Source organism: Lactuca sativa, chromosome 4 (genome assembly GCF_002870075.4).
Source record: "Lactuca sativa cultivar Salinas chromosome 4, Lsat_Salinas_v11, whole genome shotgun sequence".
Lineage (NCBI taxonomy): Eukaryota > Viridiplantae > Streptophyta > Magnoliopsida > Asterales > Asteraceae > Lactuca > Lactuca sativa.
The window spans coordinates 260,964,417-260,981,164 of NC_056626.2; the positions used below are offsets into that span (position 1 = coordinate 260,964,417).

At 33.0% G+C, this 16,748-nt stretch overlaps 1 protein-coding gene across 2 annotated transcripts; it reads left to right on the forward strand.

Moving 5' to 3' along the window:
• The first annotated feature begins 8,624 nt into the window (after nucleotides 1–8,624).
• LOC111886978 (uncharacterized) lies at nucleotides 8,625–14,732 on the forward strand. 2 transcript variants are annotated; one of them, XM_052771424.1, is made up of 17 exons: nucleotides 8,625–8,831; nucleotides 8,931–9,194; nucleotides 9,317–9,517; nucleotides 9,617–9,880; nucleotides 10,104–10,304; nucleotides 10,411–10,674; nucleotides 10,795–10,995; nucleotides 11,088–11,351; nucleotides 11,471–11,671; nucleotides 11,773–12,036; nucleotides 12,156–12,356; nucleotides 12,461–12,724; nucleotides 12,844–13,044; nucleotides 13,146–13,409; nucleotides 13,529–13,729; nucleotides 13,834–14,097; nucleotides 14,217–14,732. In XM_052771424.1, the coding sequence occupies exons 1-17, from the start codon at nucleotides 8,625–8,627 to the stop codon at nucleotides 14,271–14,273; spliced, it is 3,783 nt and encodes a 1,260-aa protein (XP_052627384.1). In that variant the 3' UTR covers nucleotides 14,274–14,732. The 2 variants fall into 2 exon arrangements, with proteins under 2 accessions (XP_052627384.1, XP_052627385.1); XM_052771425.1 differs by lacking the exons at nucleotides 13,834–14,097; nucleotides 14,217–14,732 and having other exon boundaries at nucleotides 13,146–13,441; nucleotides 13,529–13,671.
• The last annotated feature ends 2,016 nt before the right edge of the window (nucleotides 14,733–16,748 follow it).

Genomic DNA, 16,748 nt, shown 5'->3' on the forward strand with positions numbered 1-16,748 from the left:
TTACACGATTTTATTCGTGTATATAGGAGCACCCTTCAACAAAATGTGTTTTGTACTTCTGAGGTGGGGTCCAAGATTTAAGGTAACTATTGATTAGAGATCTGAGTTTTGAAAACCCAATAAGGACTTATAAGTTTCTTTCAATTTTATTTTGTGCTCTTTTAAAGCACTTATTTGATTTCTACACTAGAATATTTAGTAGTTTATTTCCTATTGTTAGAATATTTTGCTACATTTACTGTCTATTTTCTTGGAGAATACATGGTGTATTCTTTGTGTAAGTATGAAACGTAAAGACTTAGATGGTTGAAGTAACTCATAATGACAACAAAGAGAAGCTATTAATGATAATGAAGGTAAGGTTCTTATATTAATCAGATTGTTGGGTAAATAACATTTTCCATAGCTGTGGTCAGTTGAAACTAAGGATATGATCCAATTCTTCTATTTTAAACAATTTTCTTCATTCAAAAGTAAGTTCTTCCTACTATGAGTCCTAGAAGTGAACACGTTTAAGTAATTTGGTTGTTAGGTATCTCAATTGTTAATATAAGTAAAATATATTTTGAGTTTTCTATTATGAGGGTATCATATTTTGTAGTTTGAAGATTACATATCCCAAATTCAATTTCAACTTCTTAGGATAACTAAATTTTCATGATTTTAGACTATTTGAATTCATTATGATTCATTTGCTTGCTTTCATTTGTTTTCTTATTTCAATTAATATATGTGATTATTTGTAGGTAAGGTGATGGGAGGAAACTAGGAACTGAACTTCGCTCAGATTCTTCTAATACACATTGCACACAAATTGTTTGATGGATTTCTAGGGTAATATATTTTTCTATAAACAGTTGTTTGGTGATTCAACATCTTGGTTTTGCTGGTATGCAATCATATCTCTTTTTCATGTTCTCCCTATCTAATTTCTTGCTTTTCATAATGCTTATGTTTGAATAGTTGTTTTGTTCTTTTGTAACTTACAGGTCATCTATTAGATGTTGCTCTCTTTAACAATTATGATGCAACTTTACCTTCTTGCTAATTGTCTACACTGTAAGGTAAGGTTCTGAAATGGCATTTATATACTAAAAAGAATACCTTTTCCCTTTATTACTCACTATGCGTTTTAAATCTTATATATTGTTTTGTGTTAATTTTTTGCTTTTGTATTTTTTCTATGACAAATTGGCCTTAATTTTGTTGGAAATATGGTTTAGTGGTACTTGGAAATCGTACGTTCAAATCCTCAATTGGATAAGACTCAGATTAAATCAGAGAGAAAAAAAAGAGAATGAGAGGATATGATTTCGTGAGTACCAGAAATGAGACCAAAACTGATATAGATCTTTGTCTGAAAATTGTCATATGACAGTTTAAAACTGTCACAAACCACCAAAACGGTCATAAAACGGGTCAACTGAATAAAAGTCAAAATTAGGACAATTATTTAAAAAACCGGATTTCTAATGCATTTTTTATATAGTAACATAACCTATAGAGTAAATTGCTGAAATCGTCCCTTTGGTTTGGTCAAAACTGCACGTTTGGTCCCTAACTTTTTTTTTGCACTCGGATCGTCCCTATGGTTTGTTTTTGTTGCTTTTTTTGTCCTTATGGTTTGGTCAAAATTACACATTTGGTCCCTATGTTTATGTATGTAAGGGACGAAAAACGCAACAAAATCAAACCACGGGGACGATCCGAGTGCAAAAAGAAAGTTAGGGACTAAACGTGCAATTTTGACCAGACCATAGGGATGATTTCAGTAATTTACTCTAACCTATATAAAAATTTTTCGCACTAACATGGCAGCTCGATCCCAGCCAGGGGCTCTGCACCTTGGACCCCGCCAGGGGCTGCCGCCCCTTGGACCCCGCTCCCAGGGCGCTGCCCCCGAACCCCCGTTAGGGGCTTCGCCCCTAAATGACGGTATACTTTGATACTTGATCAAACTTAAACAAGTGTGTACTCCACACCTTTCTTACTTGTTTAATATTTATCAAGATCACTTTTGGTCAACAAAGTAAGCCCATTACACTTAAATAACATTGATGATAACAAATCACCAACAAATTTTACAATGAGTTGCTATCTGAATGCCACCCTGCAAGAATTTTAGCGATTTTCCTAGCTGTTCATCCATGTCACACCTTCTTGAATTTTATAGTGTTATAGAGTGGTATTTACAGTTTGCAAACATTGTTACTACATTGATGAATTGATTTCAAGTCTGTCAAATAGTAACAAAACCTTGGAAGCTTATTTGTCTATTTCATCTCATTAAATGGTTGTTTATGTGTCGAGTGTTGTTGGTGTCTTCATGGTTGTATGTGTTGATGTGTTTGTTTGTGTGTAATTGAAAAAATTGGGTTAGGGTTAAATACAAGAAATAACAATCTTTATTCATGGGTTTATTTCTTGTAGCCATTAGGTACCGAATCTCTTAGTTTTGTTTCTTTAAGAGATTGTATTGATCATCTTTGGTGGTATATTGCGGTATGTTATAAAAGAAATGGTAGTTGGAAATTTTAAAGTATTATGTTTCAATTATAAAAATAAGATATTGTAATTTTTTTATAATAAGTTTTATCTTAAAGTTAATATTATATTTCAATTACAAAATTAATTTTAAAAATCCAACTTATTAAAACATTTTATTTTTCAAGATTGTACAAAGAAAATCTCAATGTTCTTGATTTTATTTACATATTATAGCATTGTACCACCATTTTCTAGATTTAGTATTATACTTTTAAGGTTTAAAGTATCAATATTTTTTAATTTGTTAAGCGTAGTTTCCATAGGTTATAACCTAGTAAGTTCTAACATATTCTTTTAAAACTTTTAACAAATAAATTACTTATTAAATGGCTTTAAAGTTAAACATAAATAAATAAATAAATGATGATCACTCATGGTTTTTATTATGTCAAAGTAATGATCACGGATTTGGAATCCGTGATCATTACTTTGACATAATAAAAACCATGAGTGATCATCATTTATTTATTTAATTATGGCAAACACACTTTCGTTCGGTGGCAGATTCACCTTGTTAAAATATGTTCTTAGTAGTCTTCGCACATACTACCTTTCACTTTTCAAGGCTCCCCATGGGCTGCTTGAATCCTAAGAGAAACTTAGAAGACGTTTCCTATGGGTGGGAATGGAGATAAAAAGAAGATTCATTGGGTTGATTGGTCCAAGATTATGGCTGATAAAAAAATTGGTGTATTAGAAGTTGGTACTTTATTGGCACAAAACATCGCACTTTTAATAAAATGGTGGTGGAGACTTAGCAACGAACATGGGAATTGGGTGGAAGTCGTTGAAAGTATACATAATCTCAAAGCACATCCTTCAACCTTTTTGTGCAGGAAAAGTAATTCTGGTGTTTGGGGCAACATTGTTAAAGCTATCAAAAGTTTACCCACTTATAACATTGACACAAATGGTATCTTCTCCTTAATACCGAGTTTCAATATCCGTATTCGTATTCTCTTCTAGAAAGACATTTGGTGTGGAGATGTTCCATTAAAATCTCGTTTCCCTCGTCTGTATCAAATGGAAGAGATTAAAAAGGCAAGCTTGCGGATAAGATAAGCGCGAATGGCTTTGTATGGAAATGGAAATGCAATCCTTCTGATAATTCCTTTCTCTTAGAATTACACGAGTTTCACAATTTCTTTGCCTCACAAGAGTTCAACTTCTCCTCACAAATTGGTTTTCGTTTTAACTTAAACCAAAAAGGAACATACATGGTGAATGTTATGAGAAGACTAATAGATGATTCCTATAATCATTTCACATTTCCCAGAAACATTGATATGCTGGTCCTCAAAGTCAAATGCTTCGTATGGAGGGCTAATTTGACCAAATACCTATTTTAGAAGTGCTTATGCATATGGGTATTCTTGCAACTTCAAACTGTCAACTATGTGGGGGAGTCACCGAATCAACAAATCATCTTCTTTTTTAGTGTAGTTTCGGAAAACAGGTTTGGTACGGGATCCTCAATTGGCTAGGTTTACATGATATACAATTTGAAGGCATCAAGGAATGCATCAAGTTTGGAGCTTCTTGGGGGAAATGTGCAAATACAAGACATATGCTTAATGTAATCCTATATTCGACAGTTTGGAACATATGGTTAGCCCGTAATGAGAAAATCTTCCACTAAAAACACCTATCCCCCACTAAAACGGCGAACGGTACAAGTACAAGGGTAAATCTGGAAAAACATGGACTGATTGGAGTTGTTTCCCATTTCTAATTTCATTATTCTTTTCTTTCTTTGTTTGTAAATAAATCTATTTATTCATTAATAGCTCTCCTTGTATTGTTTACTTCGCTCCTTGGTATTGGTTTCTTTATATTTTTTTAATATATATATATATATATATATATATATATATATATATATATATATATATATATATATATATATATTATACAAAGCTTACTATTTCTCAAAATAGATTTAAGATGTCAAAACCTTTAAGCTGAAAGTACAAACAATCTTCAATAAAATATTTATAAATTTAAACTTAACCACATTTTAATTAAACTGTACAATAAACAATACATTAAATACAAGTATCTAATACAATACACTGACCCGACTCTATCTTTCCTTTTTATCCTACCTTATCTTGACATGGTCTTTGAACTACTGTGTTAACTGAAGCCAGATTTAAGCCAAGATTTAAATGGATTCTACGTTTTTGATGGTTTTAAGAACATGGTTTTTGTTTTAGGATCGCTAATATTTTCCCTTTTTATCATCTTCTCAAAAATGTTGATCCAATTCTTTATATTCATCTCTTTTCTTTCTGTAGATGATGGTTCTTTGAAAGTGATGAAAGTTCTATTTGGGATGAAGAGGTACACAAACATGAACAAATTTAATGCTTCATTTTCTAAACGCCATTTCTTCTCTCTCCACCATGTCGATTTCATGGATCCGGATCTAGATCCCTACACCACCTGCATCGATTCGCCACGAAGCACCTTATTTATGATTTTCAGGCAAGAATCTTGAACCTCTTTATTCTCTTATACTATGCTTTCTCAACTCAAGTTTTGTATGATTGTTACTCAAAATCTCAGGAAACCCTAGCCTCATCACAATCAAACATGTTCCTGTAAAGTCCATGGGATACCTTGGTGATGTCGGTAACTGGATCATAAGAAGTACGTGAGAAAGCTTTATTTTGATTTTTTGGTAGTTAGTTTTTTTAATACATCCTCATAGGAATACATAACTATCTTTTTGGGTATTTTTGAAGATAAAATCATTTTTGTCAGGGTTTTATTTGCTGCTTTCTATCCCACCACCATTTACAGGTTGGATTTTTTATGCTTCTTCTGGTGACATTTACGTCGATTAACAAGGATATGATTTTGATTTTGAAGATTAATGAATGCAGGTCTGATTTTATATTCATTGATGGTTTTCTTATCCAGATTCAATTGTAGGTATATTACTTTTTAATGAATATATTTATTTTCTTCAAAAAAAACCTCAAGTCGATCTGGAAAGTGGAAACCTAAATACATGAAGGATTTCTACCTTAAAGATCATATTATCTGAGTAACTAACTGAGTATGTATTAATATTTTAAATTCTTCAGTTTTATTGAAGATGGTCATGGCATAAAGTATGATTGTGGTCAGATCTGTCTTGAACCACCTTACCCTTGAGACGTAAGAAAATTGTTTCTATTTGTATTTTTGGTCATTTGATATTGCACATATATTTACTTAATGTTAACATTTTTATGCAACATATAATGAGTGTTGTAACCGGTGGAAAAAGACATCAGAATTAGCAAAATGATTCTATTGGGCTTTAGCCTCTAGGAGTAATTGTGATGGTTGCTCTTCAAAATTCTAGACTCTAGAAAAGCCAACCATGGATCAGTTCACGTACGTGGACTTTTTTTTTCTTTTCAGTTTGTCATAAAAATAGCTTGCTAATATGATGGAAACTTGGTTTTGTATACATTTTCAGTGTATGTTTATGAACTTGAATACCATTTTAACCTTTTTAATCTTGTGAATTTTGGGTTTTATTATGTCTGCACTAGGTGCAGGGCTCTCTAATCTTTTCCTATGTGTGTTATGTTTTACTTATCAAATTGTAAATATGTTTCAAAAAATTCTTGGTTGTCGCTTTTCTTGTCTAACAGGGCTTGATGGATGAATAAAATGTACCGTTTTCTTTTGGTGGAGACGCATGCACTTTAGAGGTAAAGTTAGACCTCTTTATCCTAAATCCTTTAAACTATAACTTGATGTCAGGGAAGCTTTCCATTGTTTTTTCATTCGAATGGAATGAACAATTCCGTTCCATTTTCCACCCGTCGCAAATGATAATGTAATCTATCTTTTGACTTGGGGTTTTTGATGGAAACTGTTGAAAATATGCACCTAGAACATGCAAAGATATTATTTGATGAGCTTCATGCTACAACAAGAATATTAGAAGCAAAAACAGGTGGAATATTAGTTGCAGGATGTGAGTATAATTGTTGTTGTATGTAATAAACTATTTTATGATGATTCTTAATATTTAGATGAAGTGAATATGATTATAATTTTCTAATTGCTTTGGATGCAAAAAAAAAAAAAATTGTTCCAATAAATTAGTTTGGTATTATATGAAAAAAATTCTGTAATACGTAATTAAACCTTTGACGTTCACATTATGGGTAATGCATCATATGCATGATTGTTAGTCTTAAGTAAATGATATATGAATAATCGTTACTCATATTTTTAGAGTTTAAAAAAAAATCTAGAATTTAAGTAGCATTCTATTTTAAAGTCATTTTTTATGATTGTTATTTTACTCACATCCTATTAATCTATAAAATAAATATGTTTTGCACCCTGGTAGTTTCTTTTCTTCATTGAATACACATATACCATTCATCCTCTAATTATGATCTTTATAGGTGAGTGTGGAAATATAATGATATAATGTAGACAATAAAAATATTTTGCAATTGAAATTAATATTAGAAACTAAGAAAGATAAAAAGTTGCATATTACCGGTAGTTTATTAAAAAATAGGAAATGAAGGTTTACTATTTTATTATTAAATATTTAATTGATTATAAATTTCGTTATACCATTTATGTTATTATCTATTAATTATTGATTCTTTTGGTATATATATATATATATATATATATATATATATATATATATATATATATATATATATATATATATATATATATATATATATATATATATATATATATATATATATATAGAGAGAGAGAGAGAGAGAGAGAGAGAGAGAGTTAGATTCAAATGTTTTCACTATCTATTGTGTGCATGTATGATTGATTCTGGACCAATCATTTTAGTTATTTTAAGAAAGTAATTAATGCATATTAAATGTTGAAAATGTAATTAATACCCATTATATCTTCAACATGTAATATGCATTAATTACTTTGTTAAAATAAGTAAAATGATTGATCCAGAATAAATTATACATGCACACAATAGATAATAAAAACAAATAACCTAACCCTATATATATATATATATATATATATATATATATATATATATATATATATATATATATATATATATATATATATATATTATGTTATGCTTATAATACATAACGGAAATAGTATAAGTTACTTTGAAACTCGGTTTAAACATAATTCAATCTTTCTTCCGGTCTACTCTAAATGCACTGCGTGTTATTTTGAAAATTACAAGTTTCCAAAAGAAATTTGTTCAAAAAAATAAAATTACACAACAAAAGGAAAGCAATTGACACTATGAAAAAGAAATCGGTTGCCACTGCAAAAAGGTATTCGTTAAAAGAAACTATTCACCGTCCGCCGCAATGTGTGGGTGACGGCTGGTATATATATATATATATATATATATATATATATATATATATATATATATATATATATATATATATATATATATATATATTGCATGTCGATTTTGGTGGTGAGTCGTTGTTTTATCATTGTTTTGTTTATCTGTACTATGTACTATGTTGTAGAAATACCAACGACCAATGGCAAGTCTCTTCGACAAACACGTTCTAATATGTGGTTGTTAATTAGAATTAAAAGTCAATTATTAACAATTTTAAAAAAAAAGGCCGGTGGTTGTTAGAATTAATGTCAATTATTAACCATTTAAAAACATGGCTGTTAGAATAATGTCAATTACTAACCATTTAAAAAACATTGTTAGAATTAATGTCAATTATTAACCCTCTAAAATACTGTTAAGATAGCAGCGAACTATTCAGCCTTCGAGTACAACGACCTTCCAGTCTAACATCTTCTACCACCCTCTTATACAAAATAATTACATTTACTAAATCATAGTACATAAATTTAAACTTTCATTACTTTACAGGCCCACCCTAATCTCTATATATAGACATGCTCATAATGGCGATCGTGAATTCCACACCAATTTTCCCCATTTACTAAGAGAATACATTCAGATCAAAACATGGTATACTCTTTCACCATATTTTGTATGATCGTTGTACATCATTTCCTCGTTGTTAAGATATTCTTCACTTCATAGTAATTACATTTTATTTTGGTTCCATATGCAGGCAGCCAATGGCGTACTAGTTGGACCGTGGGGAGGTAAGGGTGGAGTTAATCCCTGGATATTCATCCCTAGTGGTAGGATTTGCGAGATCCGTATCAGCACCTCTGGGTGTGTAGATTCTATCAGGTTCACCTACATAGATCATCAAGGGGTCCAAAAACACTCGGAAAGATATGGAGGTGATGGTGGTTCAGCTCAAACGGTAACTAAGCTTTCGTTACATATATTAAATACCTAAACATGAACTATACTTTTTTGTAATTTTATCAAACATCATTATCGATTTTGGGTATATCTTCAGGTTACATTTATTGACGATGAGCACTTCATCGGGATTACTGGAACTGTGGGAGTATATGAAGGCTACACTGTGATTACGTCATTGTCTTTCCTTACCAACAAAAAGAACTATGGGCCATATGGTACAAACAAAGGGACTAGTTTCTCTCTTCCTATCACTAAGGATAGCTTTGTTGGATTAACCGGAAACTATGGAGCATACATCGACTCTTTCAGTGTCATTCTTCAATCATCTTCTGTTGGGAACATATTCAGCACAAACATGGTATACTCTTTCACCATATTTGCAAATACTGGGTTTGTGATTTACCTTCTGTACTTCATTTGTTGATTGCTAAGATTTTTTTTTCACTTGTTAGTTATATTTTATTGTGGCTCTATATTCAGGCAAGCAATAAAATATATGTCGGACCATGGGGAGGTAAGGGTGGAGTTAAGCCCTGGACATTCATCCCCAACGGTAGAATTTCACAAATTTGTATCAGCGCCTCTGGATGTGTAGATTCTATCAGGTTCACCTACATAGATCATCAAGGTGTGCAAAAACAATCAGAAAGATATGGAGGTGATGGTGGTTCAGCTCATACGGTATGTGAGCTTTGTTACATATTAAATACCTAAATATGTATCATACTTTTTTGTAGTTTTATCGTACATCATTTATCGATTATTTGGGTATATCTTCAGCTTACACTTGTTGACGATGAGCACTTCATTGGGATTACCGGGACTGTGGGAGTATATGAGCGCTACACTATGATTACATCATTGTGTTTCCTTACCAACAGAAAGAACTATGGGCCATACGGCACAAACCAAGGGACTAGTTTCTCGCTGCCTGTTGCTATGGGTAGCTTTGGTGGATTCAGCGGAAACTATGGAGCATACATGGACTCTTTCAGTGTCATTCTTCAATCTACTTCCCTTGAGAACATATTTAGCTCAAACACGGTATATTCTTTCACCATATTTGGGAATATTGGGTTTGTGATTTACCTTTTGTGTTTCATTTCCTAATTGCTAAGGTTAGTTTATATATATATATATATATATATATATATATATATATATATATATATATATATATATATATATGTATATATATATATATATATATATATATATATATATATATATATATATATATATATATATATATGGGCTCTATATTTAGGCAAGCAATAGAATACATGTTGGACCATGGGGAGGTAACGGTGGAGTTAAACCTTGGACATTCATCCCTAATGGTAGGATTTTCCAAATCCGTATCAGTACTTTTGGGTGTGTTGATTCCATCAGGTTCACCTATATAGATCATCAAGGTGTCCAAAAACACTCGGAAAGATATGGAGGTGATGGTGGTTCAGTTCATACAGTAAGTGGGCTTTCGTTACAAATACTAAGTACCTAAACATGTACTATACTTTTGTATATTTTTATCATGCATCATTTATCAATTATTTCTTAATATCTATCTTTAGGTTACATTTGTTGACGATGAGCACCTCATCGGGATTACTGGAACCGTGGGAATATATGAACGTTACACTGTGATTACGTCATTGTCTTTCCTCACCAACAAAAAGAACTATGGGCCATACGGCACAAACCAAGGGACTAGCTTCTCATTGCCGGTCGCTAAGGGTAGCTTTAGTGGATTCGGCGGAAACTATGGCGCATACATCGACTCTTTCAGCGTCATTCTTCAATCATCTTCCCTTGGAAAAATATTCAACACTAACATAGTAAACTCTTACACCATTTTTCTAAATATTGGGTTTCCGATTTACATTGTCTACTTCTTTGTTGATTGCTAAGATTTTTTAACTTAATAGTTATATTTTAATTTTTTGCTCGATATTCAGGCAAGTAATGGAATACATGTCGGACCATGGGGAGGTAACGGTGGAGTTAAGCCTTGGACATTCATCCCCAATGGTAGGATTTCCCAAATCCGTATCAATGCCTCTGGGTGTGTAGATTCTATCAGGTTCACCTACATAGATCATCAAGGAGTGCAAAAACAATCGAAAAGATATGGAGGTTATGGTGGTTCAGCTCATACGGTAAGTGACGTTTTTTTAAAAATATTAAATACCTAAATGTGTACTATAACTTTAATATACGTCATTTATCGATTATTTGGCTATATCTTTAGGTTACATTTGTTGACGATGAGCACTTTATCGGGATTATCGGAACTGTGGGAGTATATGAAGGCTACACCGTGATCAGGTCAATGTCTTTCCTTACCAACAAAAACAACTATGGGCCATACGGCACAAACCAAGGGACTAGTTTCTCGCTGCCAGTTGCTAAGGGTAGCTTTAGTGGATTTAGCGGAAACTATGGGGCATACATAGACTCTTTAAGTGTTATTCTTCAACCCTCTTCCTTTGGGAACATATTCACCTCAAACATGGTATACTCTTTCACTATATTTTCAAATATTGGGTTTGTGATTTACCTTTTGTACTTTATTTGTTGATTTCTAAGGTATGTTCACTTGTTAGTTATATACTATTTTGGCTCTATATCCAGGAGAACAATAGAATACATGTTGGACCATGGGGAGGTAACGGTGGAGTGAAGCCCTGGACATTCATCCCGAACGGTAGGATTTCCCAGATCCATATCAGCGCCTCTGGGTGTGTAGATTCTATTAGGTTTACCTATATAGATCATCAAGGCGTCCAAAAACACTCAGAAAGATACGGAGGTGATGGGGGTTCAGCTCATATGGTAACTAAGCTTTCGTTACATATATAAAATACCAAAACACGTTCTTTAATTTAATGTAATTTATCGTACATCATTTATCTGTTACTTGGGTATACCTTCAGGTTACATTTGTTGATGATGAGCACCTTATTGGGATTACCGGAAATGTGGGAGTATATGAAGGCTATACTGTGATTAGGTCAATGTCTTTCCATACCAACAAAAAGAACTATGGGCCATACGGCACAAACCAAGGGACTAGTTTCTCGTTGCCGGTTGCTAAGGGTAGCTTTGGTGGATTTAGCGGAAACTATGGGGCGTACATCGACTCTTTTAGTGTTATTCTTCAATCTTCTTCCTTTGGGAGCATAATCACCTCAAACGTGGTATACTCTTTCACTATACTTTCAAGTATTAGGTTTGTGATTTACCTTGTGTACTTTATTTGTTGATTTCTGAGTTTTGTTCACTTGTTAGTTATATATTATTTTGGCTCTATATCTAGGAGAGCAATAGAATACATGTTGGACAATGGGGAGGTAATGGTGGAGTGAAGCCCTGGACATTCATCCCGAACGGTAGGATTTCCCAGATCCGTGTCAGCGCCTCTGGGTGTGTAGATTCTATCAGGTTCACTTACATAGATAATCAAGGTGTCCAAAAATATTCAGAAAGATACGGAGGTGATGGTGGTTCAGCTCATATTGTAAGTGAGCTTTCTTTACGTATAATAAATAGCAAAACATGTACTAAATAATGTTTTGTAAATTTATCATACATCATTTATCGATTATTTGGCAATATCTTTAGGTTACATTTGTTGACGATGAGCATTTTATCGGGATTACTGGAACTGTGGGAGTATATGAAGGCTACACTGTTATCAGGTCAATATCTTTCCTTACCAACAAAAACAACTATGGGCCATACGGCACAAACCAAGGGACTAGTTTCTCGCTGCCGGTTGCTAAGGGTAGCATTAGTGGATTTAGCGGAAACTATGGGGCATACATAGACTCTTTAAGTGTTATTCTTCAATCCTCTTCCTTTGGGAATATATTCACCACAAACATGGTATACTCTTTCACTATATTTTCAGATATTGGGTTTGTGATTTACCTTTTGTACTTTATTTGTTGATTTCTAAGGTTTATTCACTTGTTAATTATACACTATTTTGGATCTATATCTAGGAGAGCAATAGAATACATGTTGGACCATGGGGAGGTAACGGTGGAGTGAAGCCCTGGACATTCATCCCGAACGGTAGGATTTCCCAGATCTGTATCAGTGCCTCTGGGTGTGTAGATTCTATTAGTTTCACCTATATAGATCATCAAGGTGTCCAAAAACACTCAGAAAGATATGGAGGTGATGGGGGTTCAGCTCATATGGTAACTAAGCTTTCGCTACATATATAGAATACCTAAACACGTTCTTTAATTTAATGTAATTTATCATACATCATTTATCTATTATTTGGGTATACCTTCAGGTTACATTTGTTGATGATGAGCACCTTATTGGGATTACCGGAACCGTGGGAGTATATGAAGGCTATACTGTGATTAGGTCAATGTCTTTCCTTACCAACAAAAAGAACTATGGGCCATACGGCACAAACCAAGGGACTAGTTTCTCATTGCCGGTTGCTAAGGGTAGTTTTGGTGGATTTAGCGGAAACTATGGGGCGTACATCGACTCTTTTAGTGTTATTCTTCAATCTTCTTCCTTTGGGAGCATAATCACCTCAAACGTGGTATACTATTTCACTATACTTTCAAGTATTAGGTTTGTGATTTACCTTGTGTACTTTATTTGTTGATTTCTGAGTTTTGTTCACTTGTTAGTTATATATTATTTTGGCTCTATATCTAGGAGAGCAATATAATACATGTTGGACCATGGGGAGGTAACGGTGGAGTGAAGCCCTGGACATTCATCCCGAACGGTAGGATTTCCCAGATCCGTGTCAGCGCCTCTGGGTGTGTAGATTCTATCAGGTTCACTTACATAGATAATCAAGGTGTCCAAAAATATTCAGAAAGATATGGAGGTGATGGTGGTTCAGCTCATATTGTAAGTGAGCTTTCTTTACGTATAATAAATACCAAAACATGTACTATATAATGTTTTGTAAATTTATCATACATCATTTATCGATTATTTGGCATTATCTTTAGGTTACATTTGTTGACGATGAGCAGTTTATCGGTATTACTGGAACTGTGGGAGTATATGAAGGCTACACTGTTATCAGGTCAATATCTTTCCTTACCAACAAAAACAACTATGGGCCATACGGCACAAACCAAGGGACTAGTTTCTCGCTGCCGGTTGCTAAGGGTAGCTTTAGTGGATTTAGCGGAAACTATGGGGCATACATAGACTCTTTAAGTGTTATTCTTCAATCCTCTTCCTTTGGCAACATATTCACCTCAAACATGGTATACTCTTTCACTATATTTTCAAATATTGGGTTTGTGATTTAACTTTTGTACTTTATTTGTTGATTTCTAAGATCTGTTCACTTGTTAGTTATATACAATTTTGGCTCTATATATAGGAGAGTAATGGAATACATGTTGGACCATGGAGAGGTAACGCTGGACTGAAGCCATAAACATTCATCCCGAACGGTAGGATTTCCTAGATCCGTATCAACGCCTATGGGTGTTCAGATTCTATAACGTTCACCTACATAGATCATCAAGGTGTCTAAAAATACTCGGAAATATATGGAGGTGATGGGGGTTCAGCTCATATGGTAACTAAGCTTTCGTTACATATATAAAATAGCTAAATAGGTACTTGTCACAACTAGCATTCTAGCTAGGAAATTCTGTACTCTTGTAAACATTATCTACTATAAACTCGTAACCCTAAATCATGTTATGCTTGAAGTTCTTCCTATGGAAACAAATTCAAACCCAGATTCACCAAGTAATGTTGAAAACCCTAAAAATCCCGGTTTAAGCCTATTATAAACTAGGATTTTCTTATTGGGCCTAATGGACCAATAAGCCGCCAATTTGACTATGTTGGGCTTAGAACCTTAAAATGGGCCATAATTGGACTCACATTCATGAAACCTAATCTTTTGGGCCTCATTGGGCCCTAACGAATCCATTTAGCCCTAATGGACCATAAATCAATTCTTTTATGCACATTGGGCAGTGAACCACCTCTAAAAGCCCAATGGGCCGAAAACCTACTTAATGGACTCATGGTTTCAAACAAAATCAAGCAACGGCCCAAGATAAACTACTTCATTCCTCCTAATCCCAAGAATTCAGCCCAAGATAAAAAAAGAGGAAATGAGATTAATGGGTGGTTAAGGGGATGATGACACATCATAATTATACATGGGATATCCATGCACCAATCTCATACTTCCATGCATCCATCACCCCAAGACTCCCTCCTCTCTCTTTCTCTCTTATGCTCAGCCGAAGGAAGGAACACACACACACAACTCACTTGAAGTTTCTCTCAAGGACTCATAACAACAACCTCTTACTTCCTCTCAAAAATTTCAAGAATCATAAGAGCTTCAAGGGGCATTTCATCTAAAAATCACTTCCAGTTGCATACTAGTAGGTAAGATCTCACAAAATCTAAGCAACCTACTTTCTTTTGAAACTTAATCACTTCTCTCACTCCTTATTTTCGTGATTATACTTCTTAGAACTTCTTTAAGTTCGAAAAATCCTCTCAAGGAGTTTGCTAGAACCAAAAGCACATCACCTTCTTCCAATTCTCTTCAAAACTGAAACCACAAACCCCAAGGTGAGTTCACACCCCTCTATTTTCGGTTTTCATATGATTTATGGGGGAGAATACAAGTAAAATGTGTAGATCTATGTGTATTTGTATGTTATGTGTGATTTCTTGTGTTTATGTGGTGAATATGTGCTAAAAATGAAAGATATTTCGAGATCTATAGTTCAAGAAGGAACAATATGTGATCTAGGATATATTCCACTTAACATGTCAAGATAAACTACCATACAAGGTTTATAATAAGCATACTACAACATAAAATTTGTTATTGGACTATTTTTGATAAATAAACAAAAGATGGGGAAAAAGATGTCATTCACGGCTTTTGCAAGGACCAAAAGGTCAAAACAGCTAAAATAAGAGCTTTTATTAATATTATGCTTTTTAAAGGACTAAAAATGTAAATTTTAGCCTAATGGACTAAAATATGGGATTTTCGGCTATTTAGGCCCAAGTATGCGAAAAATCAAATTTAAGGGGGCTGAAATGGAAAGTTTTCTAAAAACAGGGGCTATAAATGTAAATGAACCTATTTCATGGGTTAAAATGGCCTTATTTATCAAAAAGGACTAAAATGCAAAGATTTTGGAATTTGGGTTAAAAATGTAAAACTTTTGAAATTTGGGTGAAAACTATAAAATTTTGTAAACAAAGGACTGAAAAATGTTCAAAGTTTATAGTTTGGGCTCAAACTCTATTTTAATAAAAATTTTGGGCCGAAAATGCCAAGAGAATAAACTCAGGGACTAAAAATGTCACTTTTCATTTAAAAAGGACTAAAAATGTCATTTTATTTAAAAGGGGCTGAAAATGTTACTTTTGATGAAGAATGGGCTGAAATGACCAAATAAACATTTTGATCAAATATGTCAAGAATATAACAATTTCTAACTTATGGACACGAAGTATCTACCCTAATAAATAAAAATGATTTTGCCACATGTCCTTTTCTCATTCAATTTGCCACATGTCATTTTGTCATAATTTAGAGATATATTTATTTTCCACTTGTCATTTATTTCATTTTCCATTTCTAATATATTATTAATTTGTTTCCATAAATTAAACCTACCATAATGATATTAATTTCGAATTTTATATTTTAAATTTTAATTTCAATTTTAAATAAATTTACAGTTTAAACATTTGTGTTTAATAATTTGTTATAATTAACCTGTTTAGTATACGGGTCTAATAACTAAACAATAATTTTAACTTATTTATTTTTTGCATGTTTTTTTTCTCATAATTTTTATTTATTTTAAATTTCAAATTCAAATAAACTTATCATTTAATCGTTTCTATTTAACATTTT